The 15830-nt window shown below is 47.5% G+C and overlaps 1 protein-coding gene across 1 annotated transcript; it reads right to left on the reverse strand.

Annotated features, from left to right (window-relative positions):
- Positions 1–2159: 2159 nt before the first annotated feature.
- On the reverse strand, positions 2160–13479 carry CLRN3 (clarin 3). Its single transcript, XM_035020969.1, has 3 exons — positions 13006–13479; positions 6466–6645; positions 2160–2688 (listed from the first exon to the last, which is right to left on the reverse strand). Exons 1-3 carry the CDS (start codon positions 13232–13234, stop codon positions 2408–2410), a joined length of 690 nt encoding a protein of 229 aa, XP_034876860.1. The 5' UTR covers positions 13235–13479; the 3' UTR covers positions 2160–2407.
- Between the last annotated feature and the right edge of the window lie 2351 nt (positions 13480–15830).

Below are 15830 nucleotides of genomic sequence, written 5' to 3' on the forward strand. Positions count from 1 at the left end.
AATAGTGATAGCAAAGCTTACCTGGAGGGTATCCCTGGCTCCCATTGTGCTTTGCAAACATCAGCTCACTGGGGAGGGAGGGGGGCACTAATCACTTGGACATTAGTGTAAAGAATGAATTTCCCTAAAATTATCCTCATAGACCCTGTGTTCTTGTAAAATCGAAGAGTACGATATTCTATATGATTTGTTTATTTTGCAGATGTGGATGAACTTTGTCACCCAGCTCATCGTAAATAGGACCACATGGGTTAATTAAGGGGTCGTATTATGACCGCTCAAACTTCTAATTCCACAGAATAGCTCAGACTTCGAAAATGGTGTTACATTACACCACAACAAATGTAATGCGTGTCTATGAAGTAATTTTAGAACAGCAAATCACATCTATGTCTGTGAGTGGTCTGCAAACTTTGTTCTTCCCTAACAGGATTTCTAGGGAATACACACACACACACAGTGTGTCATTAGCATCTACCTTCAGACACGGTAAGAGAGAGTCAAGCTGTTCATCTCCAGAACTGTTGAACGTACTTCCCCATATCAGATTCCTGTTCTGAATGGTTCCTTAAAGGTCATCTGTGATATAAGGATAGAGTAGTTTGTCCCCTAAAGAAACCAGGTGCTGCTCAAACTCTGAGGTGAGTACGCGCAGTCTTTATATCCTGTAGTGTCCTTTGCACTAACACGGGGTGTGAGCACCTGCCTACTCAGCGATCATTTGCATGGATTTGTCACCCATACCCGTTTCTTTTTCCATTTCTTGTCCACATTATCAAAATCTGATATAAAATGCAAACTTCGAAGAACAACAATGTTTTTAGCGTCTAAGAATTTAGAACTTTTTTCACGGGAATCATAATTTTAATATGTTCAAAGTTTCACAGTAAGTTAATTTGTTAGAGTAACCTTGACTTTGGGGTGGGTGGTTATAGAGGACTGACCTTCCGAGGATGAGCACAGTCTGGTGACTAAGTCCCTGTTTTATGTGGAATTTAACAGCTGCTCTTGGAATGCCTGTCTTGACTTCTCCACAGTAAAATCTGCCGTGGAAGGAACCCGCGTTAGCACACTGCTAATCGCATCATAGGTATTCAATGGGCGTTTCTTGAATGAAAAATATTAACTCTAAGACAGATTGTTAAAAAATAGTAGATAAGAAGGTCGTGAATCCCTAATAGCTTCGTAAAGCAGATCTTTCTGTCCAAAGAGTTGCTGCTTTGTAAATTACACTAAGAGTGTAAATTACACTAAATTTCTGCTCCATTTGACTTTGGTTCAATCAAGACATGTTGGGTCATTATTTCAGAATCCTGTCAATGTGAAACCTGGCTGACTTGTGGGATATTCAAGCCCAAAAGATCTTCAAAGGGATTTTCTGGAAGAATATCCTACTGGCAAAGTGGGTCTAATCCATTCTGAATCTTTTCAAAAATCTCCTGGTGGCCCATTGTGTTCTTTTGAGTCTGTGAACCAATTTTACCCACCCGGTCTTAGAGGGCAACCCAACATCTGTGTTCTCCATCTGCCCAGACTTCACTCTGGAAATGCCTGCAAGCCCAGTGCTCTAGGCCATTTCTTACCCTCTGGCTGGGCCGGAATCCGCTGATGGCTGATCCACTCACATCCGACCAACTATACTGTGTCAACAGCAAAGGGTTGGTTCCTAGAACTTCTTGCAAAGTTACATTTCCCTTTTGACTAATTCACCACAATCCTTTTAAACCAAAAATACATTTGGCCTCCCTAGTGTGGAGGCTATAGGACTATAATTTTTATCTTTCTTAAATCTTCTCACTTCCTAGTCTCTTCCATACAAAAACTGCCCCTTGGAACCTCAAAAATGGGTCTGAAGGTCATATATCAGCACTTCTACCCACTACTGGGTTTGAATTATGTCAGCAACCAGGGGTCCACAGGACCAGGGCATTTATTCCAAACTTTTGCCCACCTTTTGCCTCCAATACCTGGTTCTGGAAAGACGAGTTCTGAATCTCTCTGTACCTGGAAGTCTTCAGTCATACAGTGGAATAAAAATACCTGGCCCCTCCTAAGGAGAAGGAGATCCCAGGTGCTAACGTGCTTTGAGCTACTTAAAGGAAAAGTGCATACCACAAACCTTTATTGTCTTAGAGAGTGAGGGTCCATAGTCTCGTAATCATTCTACCACTTTGAACACTGCGTGGACTGGAGAGATGTCCCCTTCGTCGTCCCCACCTTAGTGGGAAGAACCCTTTGCAATGTGACATCATTCATGGAGTGTCATGAGATACACAACTATCACAAAATGACAGTCAGCCAGGGCCGCACTTAACCTTGCTGATTGCCCAGACAAGTGAGCCAGTCACTGCTTGGGAGCTGATGTACAATAGAATAGACCTAATAACAAAATAATATAACATCAAATTCAGAATAAAATTCCATCTCTTGGAGCGTATTCCATGGGCTTTCTCTGCTCCTGCTTTCGCTGGTATCTGGCCTTCTGGTAGAAAACAATGATGACCACAGAGACAATACTTAGAAGAATGACAAGCAGCGCTAGCCAAAACGAGTAACCGTAGCTGTGGGTCGTTCTTCCATAGGCAGCTGCTGGATATTGCTGGTACAGCGTCTGGGCCAGGGCTTCCGAGAGATGGTTGGGTTGTGTGTTCCCCACAAACAGTATCATGGTCACGAAAATGAAGAAGGCTGGAAAGAAGATTCAGTCTCATAAATGATACGGTGATACCTTTTTAAATGTCACTTTCTTTCTTAATGGAACCTGTGCTCTGTGGGTATGTATGGAACATGTACACGGGGAGGGGGGGCTTACAGTCTTCTAGGTACTGGAATGTAAAAGAAGTGTAAGACCTGAGCTAGATTCTAGGCACGAACCGCTAAAGACTGAGGGCAGCGTCCGGCCAAGGGCGAAAATTCGGTTCAAGTCCTTTCCGAAGGGCCTGTTGAGGACCCCTCCCTTGGCCGGTGCAGGCAGAGATATGTGGAATGAACCAGAGAATGAGCAGGCAGGAGAGTCAAGCTTTCTAGAGAGGACTGGATGGATGACAAGGACGCGAAGGACAGAGCATTGCAAACAGAAGAGGCAGTCTACATGAAGACACACGGGGGCCAGGGAGCCCGGAGCCCCCGGGACCTCGAGACAGGACCCGGCCCATGGGGAGCTGCTCTGAGGGTCCTGAGCACCGACTACAGAGGAAGAGACCACCCCAGAGAGCCTCAGACACTGGCTCAGAGGCTGGGCTTTCATTCTGCTTGCAGTGGAGTATGGTGTTTAACCAGGAAGGGTCTCCTGGCTAAACTCATGTGAGAAGAGAACTTGTTAACGGTCTTCTCTTCCCTTTTTTATTCTTCACAAATGTCCTCCCCTGGAGAGTGTGTCTTGGTAGTGACTTTGGATAGCCACCTTGGCCCAGTTGAAGAACAGAGTTCTGGAGTCAGAGAGAGCCAGGTTCCAAGGCTCCAGCCACGCAGCCCCGGGTGATTTGTGTGCTTCTCTGGACCTCATTCTTCACCTTCCAAAGGGAATCAGCCTGACCAAGGCCAAGAGTAGATTCGTGGTTGGTTGGAATGGGGCTGGGCTGGGAGTGGGGAGGTGGCAGAGGCCAGAGGGTGTGGGATGCTCTCTGAGCTGATGGAATGTTCCAAGACTGACGGAGGGAACGGTTGCCCATCTCTGAGAATATTTACCCACAACTAGACAGATGTTCTGGGGTCAACGTGTCCTGGCCGTAGCCCACACCCAGAAACTTTTCCCAGTCCTCCAAAGGCCCTGACTCGAGGGCTTTTGTGTGAGGAGAACGCTTGGACTGTCCTTGATGATGGACTTTCATGCTCAGCGTGATGGTTTTACTTCTCAGTAATTTGGACATACAAGAGCCCCCTCCTCTGAAGCTCTACGCGTCTCACACTCCCTAATTATCCTTCATTATGCCCTTGTGAAATTTCTTATAAAAGCTTAGTCACAAAGAGGCAGGGTGAACACAGAGTCACACACTTTTCTCTGCAGTGGGACGGGCTTGGCTTTGATTTGAATCGGGAAGGGGCCGTGCTGACATGTGCAGACCTGAGCCCCGGCAGGAAGGAGCTGCCGCTCCCTGTCTGCGTCCCTGGCTCTGAGGCAGGGGATTTGCAGAGGGGTGAAGGGGGCCCTGCGGTAGCAGGGGGAGCTCCAGGCCTGGCCTGTCCCTACCAGGCCATGTGACTTGCCCCATCACTTTCTGCTCTCTGGGCTCCGGGGCTAAGGATCAAACAATCTGCAAAGTTCTGTCAGGCCCCGACATTCTCTCAGTCCACAGTTATGTCCCCTGTGGTCAGGGTCGGGCCATGCCAGGCCGCTGTGGGGGCGAAGGGCAGGCTGGGGTCAGAGGGCACAGGAGCCTGGGAGGTTGTGATGCTGCTGTGTTTTCCTCCAAGCAGAATCTGCTCCTGTTCCTTCCGAGCCACAAACCACGCTAGGAAGCCCAGGTCCTCTTCCTTGCAGCCAAGGGGAGTTTGTTCAAATCCAGCCTCAATGGGGATTTGCGGCACTTCCCTCTGGCTCAAGAGACCAAGGGGACCAAGTCTCCTGCCAAGATGACCCAAAGCAAGGATATGTCAATGGCATGCTTGTGCATAAAAGCCTTCTGCAGACCGAGCCTCACCTAGAGTTTCCACTACGTTCTGCCCACTCAAAGCTCACGTGAAGATTGGGAGTCCCCAGAGGCAAACTCAGGGCCAAAGTCTGGCTTCCCAGAGCACTGGGATCAAGAGGCCAGGAGGGGCATTCAGAGGAGGCCGGACGTGAAGCCCAAAGCCACAAAGATCTCCCTGTGACCCCTGCCAGAAAGCAGAGCTCCTCCTTACACATCCATGTCTCGGGTTGTTTCTCTGCCCACCTGACAGCCCCTTCTGTGTGTTAGAACTTGCCCCAAGCCGGAAAGGAATGCCGCAGGAGCTCTGTCCCTGTCAGAGGATTCTTTGTTGTTAGAAGTAGGCGGGGATTGAGGGGAAGGCCGCAGGCCCTGTGTTTTTCATGTTTTCCTCCACAAACACGCAACGGCCTCTGCCAGGTGCAAAGTCAGCTTATCCTCAACTGTGGAGACAAAGAGCTGGAAACTCCAACCTTGCAGGAACAGGCTTGATGAAGCGATGGGCTTTGAGCCCCATGGGCCGTAGCATGGCGACGTGGTCCCCGTCTTGTCCCTGCGGCCCCACATCCAAACCCCCTTTGGAACCGGCCCCTGATTTTCCTCCTGGAGCTGCTCCCAGCCCCAGCCCCAGGGGATCAGGGTCCCAGACACTGGGTGGGGCAGCCGGCGAGGTCAGCTCCACTGGTGGCCATGGAGATCGCTCCAGGGGTGGGGAAGGAAAATTTGAGGGAGAGTCAGATTTGGGGGAAAAGAGGTCCTTTCTCCCGGGGTTGCTGGCAGCCATCCTGCCTCTAAGGGGACCAGCTCGCTGCTTAACACCAGAGAGAGCGTTGGGAAAATCAAGAGACGAGCACTGAAGGGAGTCAGAGTTCGGACAGCGTGGGCCGGCTGGCAGCTGTCCTGGGCATTCGCAGTGGCTGCCGAGCCTCGAGAAGCCCCAGGGAGAGCCACGCATACTGTGACTGAAGCTGGGACCTGCTTCCCATCTGAGCTGCACCCCGACCCCAACGTTGACAATACACAAACAAAGTGACCTAGCCACACCCTACAGAAGCACCGGGAGCTCCCAGGTCACCCACGAGAAGGGTGTTGACCCCAGAGTCTCTAAATGACCTTCTTTGTGGTCCTCTGTGGGACAGTCATACAGATGTGTCATGTTTGGATTTTAGCCCACACTGGCTGTTATTTGGAGGTGAGGAGAGTAAATAAGTGTGTGCGTGTGTGTGTTTGTGTACTTCCGTACGTTATATGGAACCTAATTCGGAGTTAAGCACATAGCAGGAGTTTTGTTGTCAACAGTCTGTTTTGTCCATTTAGGAGCATTGTGTTTAACTCCTTACGTTTGATACTCAATAGCAAAGACTGGCTTATGTTACTTTTTTTTTTTTTTTTTTTTTTTTAATTCATGAGAGACAGAGCGAGAGAGAAAGGCAGAGGGAGAAGCAGGCTCCCAAGGAGCAGGGAGCCCGATGCGGGACTCGATCCCAGGACCCTGAGATCATGACCTGAGCCGAAGGCAGACGCCCAACCATCTGAGCCACCCAGGCGCCCGTTATGTTACATATTTCAACAGCTAACACCCTGTCCACGTGTCACTCCTTGTCTCTCTACCAGGGCATTTAAAACAATTTTATTTCCAAGATGCTTCATAAATTCTGTAGGCTTACAGATATAAACCCCGGGCCCCAGCACACAACTTGGCACATACTAGGTCTGCCTAATTTCCACGGGTCCCCTGGGATCGCGTGTGTTCTTGCGTGGGACGGAGCACCAGAGAGACCGAGACACAGAGGTCGTGCTTGTCAGCAGAGCGCCCGGTGTCCCCGGGGATACTCACCACCAAGTCCACTCCCGGTGTACACACCCACCGGCCCCAAGAACGTCTGATAGGGGCTGCTGATGCTGTTGTAGAAGGTGAGCCCAGAGCTGAGCAGCGAAGTGCACAGGCTGAGGACCAGGAACAGGATAACCACCAAATGCAGCGTTCTTTGGGAAGAATTGTTCAATTTCTCTAAAACTAAAGCAGCGTGTGGTAAGCACGTCGCACAAAAAGCAAACACCAGCCGTAGACCCGAGGGCTACACCACCCACACCCTGGCAGTCCCCCGCACTCTCTCCTCTCGGGCACTGGGGGTAGGAATTGCAGGGGGCACCTCCCAAGTATGCACCAGCAGGAAGGGGTGGCTCCTCGGGATCCTCATTCCCTGCTTGCATGTGTGCAACCGCAGGACTTTGGATAACTGGCTAGCCAGCCCAATTTTAATTTCCCCGAGAAAAGAGGGTGCCCTCCTTGATAAGCTGCGGCAGGGCTGGATACCCCTCCTCAGGGCATTCCGGCCTCAGATGCCTGACAGCGGGCATCACCTCCTCATGGACGATGTTCTCTTGCTCGCAGCACTACTATGCTTCCGCTTGGGGACACTTACTGAAAACCTGTGACCGAGAGGATCTGGCACACCCAGAGATTTCGGAGGTGAGCCCATTACACAGAAGACCAGGAGGGGAGGGGCTGATGGAGGTGACCAGGTAGCTGGGAGGCAAAGATGGCCTTGGGGACAGGCAGAAGACTGGTGTGGGTGCAACCGAGGTGTCGGCCACACTTCTCGACGTCACTTCCCTGGAGCTAGAGAGGACCCAGTGCCCATGTGGCTTAAATGCAAAAGGTGACCCCTGGGTAAGCTATCAGAATTCTTCCCAAGCTCAATTCCTCTGAGCTCACACAACATTTTATAAAATGTGCATTTTTCTTAAGTGCAAAGGAGCTCCAGACATGGATATGCATTCGTGCCAAATGAAACACAGATGCCCTGGGCCATTAGCCATGAGTTCCTGCTTTTGCCATCCTCCTGTTTCTAACCACAACCAGCCACTGTCCCTATGAATCTGTTTCCCCTGCTTGCTCCTTTGTTTACAACACAAAATGACCAGACCCCAGAGGCATGCTGTCCCCACACTTACCTGTAACTCCAGCCATGCATTTATAAAACATCCCCAAAGGCTGCGGGTGTGTTTTAGGGCCTTAGGTGATTGCCACCACATTAAATAAAGTGTTTACCAGGATGTTCTGTGAAAGCCACAATGATATACAGAAAAAGTAATCTGGGAAAAAGATTTCAGAGTTCCTTGTAAGATGCCAACAAAGTCATTGGGAATTGTGAGATGTAAGAACCATGATGGGTGGGGGAGGTCTGGTAAGAGAAAGTAAAAACCGTCTTCTTTCCATTCCTGTTTCCCAGGCCCCTGGGAGAGAGCGGGGAGCCCCTCCCAGCCTTGTCACACAGCAGCTTTCAAGAACAGAAACCAGAAAAGCCAGGAAAGATATCGTTTGAGGGCTTGGGGGCTCCTTATCTCGCTCTCTGAACCAGAGCTCCAAAAAACGAGATCCCCGAGAACTGGAGGGGCCCCAGGACGTGGTGCGTGCCAGGGAAGGAGCAGCCAAGCCTGCTCCTGACGAGTGTCCTGGCAGCAAGGGGCTCACTCTTTGCAAGGTGGTCCTTTTCATGCCGTGTCGCCTTCATTATTTAAAAGCTCTTCACTGGTGTCGTAGGGAAGTGATGAATCACTGAGTTCTACTCCAGAAACCGACATTGCTCTGTATGTTAACTAACTAAACTTTAGACTTAAAAAAAACGACAACGCACAAATAAATAAACAAAAGCTCTTCATTGTGTTGGGCCCAAACATGCGTCTCTATGACTTTTGCCCGGAGTCCTTCTGCTTCCTCTGGAGCAACTCAGAATCTACTCGTTCCTCTCTGTCTGGCAGCCTCTCTCGTCATTGAAGAGAGACATAAACCCCAATGTGAGTAATAGCCCACATCTCCAGAATGTTCTTTGTAAGGCGTGATTCCAAAGCTCCTGCCCGCCTGGCCCCTGCTCTGTACACACTTGACCCTGACTCCAAAGCCCCACAACACATTGGACAGAGAGGCACAGCCCCCCGCCCCCCCCCCCCCCCCCCCGGCTTAGAGCGGGCACCACCTGTGCCGGATCTCTCCTCTCTCCGGTTCTGAGCATCTAGATTGTTAATTCCGATTTTTATTTTCAATCGGCAGTACTCTAGGAAGGAGGCAGGTTTCCTGCCTCTCGACAGTGCACAGCGAGAGGCTACAGAAACGAAACTGGTGGAAAGAGAAGCGGAGTCGGAGACCTGCAGCCGCCCCAGGCAGGTGTGGCCACGCATCCCTGGGAACCCCCTGGGAGAACACAGAGGCCAGAAGAGGGGAGCTGTGAGCCCAGCAAGACGGACCCGATGACGTCACCGCCCTTGGCCCGAGAACATTTTGCTCCTCGGTGAGGAGCGTAGGTTAAATAAAACATGTGGTCCTGCCTGCCACCTCCTGTGGCCTGGTGGGGGGATGGCTGGGGTCCCATGAGCCCCCTACCCTCTGGGGAACCGCATGGGCTGGGCCGTTCTGAAGGCCCTGAGCTCAGGCTGAGACTCTCCCCGTGGAGATGCAGGGGTCGGGGGATTCTCATGGTTCTAATGTAGCGCGCATCTGTCTTGAAACGAGTGGATGATGACGCAAGAGTAGGACTAGGGAAAAACGGGAAGTAGGATGCACCTGTTCGGAGGTGCAGGGTCGAATGCTGGGGAGTTTCCAACTCTCACCCTGAGGAAGAATTGCTTCCCATCCCAGTCACCCTGCTCCTCCCAGGCCACAAGGAGGAAGCCTGAAGCTCTAATCAGAAATTTGCTGGGGACTAAATAAACTCTGCGTTTAGCCAGTGAGAAATAATTTGGATACTTAACTAAAAAATAGACATTTCAGTGTGGGGGAGAATGTCACCTCTGGCGTGCCCTGGAGAGTATTTCTGCTTTATACACTTATTAAAAGCTGTAAATGGATGTTCATTTGCAAATGGTGAATGTTCCACTTTTTCAGAGTAAACTAGAAAGTGACAATTAGGTTAGGCTTTGTTTTTGACTGTTGGTAAGATCTAGCAGACACAATTTTTCAAAAGGGCATCAATTTGGAGGCTACTGACTCATACTTTTCTTTGTATTAATGGAACAATTTATCTTAATTTTAACTGCCATCTTTTAAAATTCTATTTCAGCATCTGAATTTCCTGCCTCACAGGTATGACAGCCATATCCCTCAGCCCCCTCCTGGCTCAGAACTCAGACAATGAAAGCTGGAAATTCAGGGAAAGTTGGCAAGAATGAAATAGAATAAGCACCCCCAGCATCTGACAGCTCCTCTCGGCCTACAAAATTAGCAAATACATTCCGTTCTTTCCTCTTCTTTTTCAGGGCCAAGCGTTGGAATCAGGAAAACCACCTCACAATTGGAACTAATTGCCCGGATTCTGGCAACCTCAGGAAAGAGGCCATCGCTCCCACAGCTGGGAGGCAGAAAATGTGCTGGGGGCGGTGGGCAGTGTACAGAAATGGGTCATGTGGACATCGGGCTTTCTGTGCATGGAGATTTAACCCTTCAGGAGCCCCTCGCCATAGGGTCTTCCTAGCTCTGGTTTCCCATCAGTCCTCAGAACTTGAGGGAGAGCCCGTGGCTTTGTGGGTGGTCAGGAACTGCCCGCACCCTCTCCTCAGACACCTGGTCATCAGGGAGCCTTACCCGGCAGACTCCTCAACCCATGGACCACAGTATACCCCTGACAAGCTGAGCCTTTGAGGTCTTCCAAGAAGTCGCAGCTGTCATGCCCAGCCTCTGGGAAACTTATCTGGGTTCTCTCACGGAGAAGGAGGGGGCGTGCATTTTCTGCCCTGTTAAACTCCATCACCCAACGTGGCCATATCTCTGGGGACAAACAGTAAGTCGCTTCTCCTCGGAAAAGTGTAAGAATATGGGGGGTGGGGTTGGTGAGTAGGAGTACTAAGGAAGAAATAAGCCTCATTGGTTTGTCTCCTTGCAATTAATTGATTTTTGCAGCAGATTTACTGTTCTAATTATTTTTTAGCTTGGGCCGATAGTGCAATTTTGAGTCCCCTAAAAACAAACGGGGTAGATGGAGAAAAGAGACCTGGGGGAGGGGTGCGGGCGGGCAGATTGGGTGCAACTTCCTCTTGCTGTCATAGCGACCTGCACTGCCTGAGTTAACTGACGGGGGCCTTTCTCTAGATAGAAGCAATGGCAAGTTCACCAAGCCCAGGAGCCACGTGCAGTGTCTCTCGGTGTCCCAGCCCCTCCCTCACGGAGCAGCTGCTCAGGGAAGTGTTTTGGACTGAAATTCAATATCCAGAACTTTTGGAGTAGCAAAAGCAAAGTGCTTACTGGTGGACACAAGGACCGTAATTTTCATCTGGATATTGGACAAACCGAGAGGCCACCAGATGAAGCTAGTAGATCTCCTGTTGGGCTGAGCCGGCCACATAATCTAGTCACGTATTGGAGAGTCTCCTTCCCAGGCTTGACGGATTATCTTCCCTACCAGTAGACCTATTGGTGGCTGGATTCTTTTGGCGTGTTGAAATCAGCCATTGTCACTTCATACTGTGTTGTCATCTCAAAATCTACAGCCCAAATTGGCACAATGTGGTAAGTCCTAGGCAGAAATACAGGCGAGCTTTGCAATATTCACCCCTCTTTGGAGATTTTCAGTGTGACCTCATCCTGGGCAAGAAGCTGATAATGTTAACGTCTTAAATGGAAAAGTTGATGCATCACTGCTGGGGAAGGAAGTGGCATTTATACAGATTTTATTTTGCTGCCAGCGATTGGTTTCTGAATTGAGATGAGCCCCATGTGGTCCCGAGAAACCAGCTGGGCAACAGCTATGCTCGGTCTCCAGTTCTGCTCTCAAGGGAAAACATCCATGGGTCTGCAGCAGCTGAACGCCATGATATATGTTCCAGTTATGTGACTTTCCCCTACCTTGGAGAACCATTTACAAATGTTCCAAGTCCAGTGATGGCTAAAACCCTCAGCAGTGAACACCCCCGAGGCTCTGGGGGGCCCTCAGCAGATGTCAGCAGAACAATTGTGCTGTACCCTCTCTGACTGGGGGGCGGCTGATCTACAGCACCTGGATGCTGGGCAGTGACTTGAGAAAGTTGACCATAGCTCTGTGGTTACAAAGAGTAAAAGCAGAGACGCAGGCAAAACAAATGCAAATAGTGAGCCTCCTTCACGCTGCCATATGGCGCCGTGGTGCGCACTTGGCCCTGTGCCCTCAGGGTTGTTCTAGACTAAGCCTCTCCCTGCGATCTCCACACCATCCCACTCACCTCCCTCACACAGGGCTTTAGAGTCAGGCTCGGACCTGCCCTGGCCTCCCCGGCTTTCCTGATACAGGTAATCAGGGCTCTCACTGAAGCCCTGTCTCTCAGATGGGAACCAACTGGTTCCAAACAGACAGCATGAAAATCAAAAAATTCACCGGCTGTTATCTCATATTTAAAATTTTTTCAGTGTGTCTGGAGGCTCAGGAACTGGTACACATTCTGGTTTTGAAAATGCTATTCACATACTGAATGTGTGACTGCATGTTTGCAAGTCTTAGTTTCGGGTTGCTGCAGAGGGAATATTCCTCGCTTTCCTGAGATGCTGAGGCCGGGACTGGAGGAGGCGTGTAATGTTACTGGACCACTGGAAGAGACGTTGCTTTTGCTAATGTCTAAGAGATAAATTTCATAACTTGGAGATAGAACTACGTTGTTCAGGGTTTAAGGTTCAACTCAAACTAAATACTACATTTGTATGAGGTAGAAAATGATGCACATTTCTAAGTCAGCGGGGAATGGCCGAGTCACGGCTGATAATGCCTGTCTACCTGCATGCAACACTGCTCGATGCAGAGTCCATCCCAGGTGCTAAATAATTTACAAATGTTGCTTTTGGGGGCGCCTGGGTGGCTCAGTCAGTTAAGCATCTGCCTTCTGCTCAGGTCATGATCTTGGAGTCCTGGGATTAAGCCCCGCGTTGGGCTCCCTGCTTGGCAGGGAATCTGCTTCTCCCTTTGCCCCTCACCCCACTCATGCTGTCTTTCTCTCACTCTCTCTCTCTCTCTCTCTCAAATACATAAATAAAATCTTAAAAAATGAATAAAAATCTGCAGTCAATACAACTAAAAATACTGTTCCTACTATCCTCCTATGTTGGATACCATATTCCTGCTAGACATACTTACTTAATTATTTACTTGTCAGTAAACTTGGTAATGCTGGTTCAACAGAGCCTCCGCCAGAATTATTTAGACTGTGGTGCTAACAGACACAACCAGAACCGAGGAAGCTAAAATAATAATGTGGGTGAATTTTCAAAATTAAAAATATATGTTCATATCTACAAGCCATCTCAGAGCTTACAAGGAAATCATTTTTGTACAGTTATTTGGCCCAAATAGAGGATGACATGAGTCTTACCCAGTTAATGCAATCTCGCTATACCCATTCAAATTAATTTCTCATTTACCTCCAAAGTCCTTCTTTGATTCCTCAAGTCCATGACTGAATTCCTGACGACTGTTACCACGAAAGAGTCCATAGACGACAACAAGACTACCGTTTGAAGAAGAGTCACTGATGGCTATTCTGCTGCTGACCCATTCTTGGGTCCCAAGCATAGAGCAGACTACGATGAACGCCCCAAAGCTTGTGAAAAAGCTCAATAAGAACATCAGTGTTTTCTTCGTCGTAGGCATCTTCTCAGGAAAGTAGGGGTCCTATGGTTAACACAGAAAGCAATGATTTTTTGTACTATGTTTGGACCTTATCATTTGGAGTCCAGTATTTAGAAAAGGAGTCTGAATGAACAGTTCTTGTAAAATATAAAAGCTAGCTCTTCAAGGGACAAAATGCCCCAAGGAACATTGGACTATGAGTATGGTCATAAAGATTTACAGTGGCTGAACTTTGGTCTGCAGTTAGGGGTTGCCATGGTGACCGCCAACCAGCAGAAACAAGCAGGCACGGTATTCCTAAGGACTTCCTCCATCACACAATTAATTTATAACTCTTTGTCACGTGCCCTCGAAGCAAGTTCAGCCTACCATGTCAGGACTAGAATCCCTAACACATGAGGGCCTGTCCTCCCACAGTGTTGTTCTAGCAACCAACAACATGGACTTGCTTTACCTGTTAAGGACTCGACCCTAACAACAGTTCAAAAAGGAATGCTAAGAAGATCAAGCGTTTGCTGAAAACACTTTGAAATGAAAAGAGCAAAGTTGACAACCTCCTTACTTTTAGACCTTACTAGAGAGGTGTGCCTTTCAAATTTCCTCCTCCAAACTAGATCATATTTGCACATTATTTAAATTATAACTTGAGAGGGTACATCTTTATTTGTCCTTAGTGTTCTGATGGAAATGGTTCTGAACATTCTTGCATTAGGTCTTTATGCCGCCTTTCCTTCCTCCCTGTTGAGTGGCTAATGGTTTACAAATGATCCTTTCTGTCTGTCTCTCAGAGACACTCCTCCATCTGGCAAGTACATCACTTCTCAAGATAGTAAATAGATGTTCACAACATGTTTATATTCCTCTTTTTATCATATTCTTTGATTATAAAGTAATAGCGTATATGCACATTTGTGCCCCGTACTTTTCTTGAATAGCACCTAACTTATGTTTGGTGGAATGAGTCGGTCATCTGTCTTTCCCATTAGAGGAACTGGACTATGGGCTTCAGGAGGTGGGACATGTTTGTTTTGCTGACCACTAGACCCTAGGGTCTGTCAAAGAGCAGAAACTCAGCAAATATTTGTTAAATGAGTTATTGGAGACATACGAACAAATACTCCACTATTGAGGACATGTGTGCTTTTTTGATTTTTAATTCATGATTTAAAAAAAAAAACGTGCATGAAATCCTTCTACATAACCCTTGTCCATATTCTGGGTATTTCCTGGCTTGGATTTCTGGAAGTGAGTCAAAGCATATGAACTTTTGCTGACGCTGTTGCTACGCCTTGCTCAGCTGCTCTTTAGAAAAATTCTTATGGATCTGACCACCCAACTTTACACAGTTGAATAGGTGTGTTTTACTCTATCTTCACAACATTGTATATTATTGGGAAAACAGATTTTTTTCCAAGTAAGTATTTTGACTACATTTTTAAATAGTTATTTCAGTAGTTATTTCCTTTGAGCCCATTTTCTTTTTTTTTCTTTTTTTTAAGATTTTATTTATTTGTCAGAGAGAGAGAGCAGGGGCTAGCGGCGGGCAGATGGAGAAACAGGCTCCCGCTGGGCAAGGAGCCTGATGCAGGACTCGATCCCAGGACCCTGGGATCATGACCTGAGTCGAAGGCAGATGCTTAACTGAGCCACCCAGGCGTTGCTGAGCCCATTTTCCAGAGTGAAATAATTTTGTATCATGATAGGAAGATGAGATATGCTCATTACAAAAAATATATCAAATAGAACTAACAAAAATAAAGACAAAAGCAAATATAATTAAAAAATCACCCTAGAAGAAGTAATTCTGTTCATACTTGGGCAGAGACTTTTATCCCCACGTCTTTATGTCTATGCCTACATTCATATTAAAACCAAGTTCTACTTTATGTTAAACTCTAAATTGCGCTATCACAAATCTCCACAATTTGTCATGGGACAATTCACCAATCGATCAGGTTTGCCATTGTGCCAAGTAATCATAATTCACTTCGACATATCTTTTTGGGGGACATTTTAATTGTTTCTACTTTTTCACTGCTGCACCCATGGTGTGTGATGATGCCTCTTCTATGTTCAATTTTGTAAGTCTTTCCAGGTGTCTCTTTGTGATGAATGCTTACACACAGAACTGTTGAGTCAACAAGTGCGTGCAGACCAGCAGAAAGTTTGGACCACTTTAAACACTGGCCAACAGCACTTTGTGCAGAAAGCTTATTTTCCCACAACCCCATCACCACATACTACTACAAATCCTTTTCACCTTTCACAAGCTGGGAGAGGAGAAATAGGTTGTTGGTATGATTTCTAAAAAAGGAGCATTGAGGGTTAACTTATATTCATATTTTTATTGTCCATTGGTATTTTTGTTTGCGTAAGTTTCTGTTGACAGTGTTGGTTCATTTATTATATAGAGATGCTCTTTTATGTATGATTGTACAATAAGAGTATTAACCTGTGTCAACTCCACGTGAGATATATATATATATTAATTTAACAAATATATATGTATAAGTCTATATATTCATTTTGTGGTTTGTATTTCACATATTGGTAGGGGTTTTGTTTTTTTACATCTTTGTGGATGTTTTGCTGCGTAAAGTTAAAAAGGTCTATGTAA

This window comes from Mirounga leonina, unplaced genomic scaffold (genome assembly GCF_011800145.1).
Source record: "Mirounga leonina isolate KUSES-001 unplaced genomic scaffold, KU_Mleo_1.0 Mir_114, whole genome shotgun sequence".
Classification (NCBI taxonomy): domain Eukaryota; kingdom Metazoa; phylum Chordata; class Mammalia; order Carnivora; family Phocidae; genus Mirounga; species Mirounga leonina.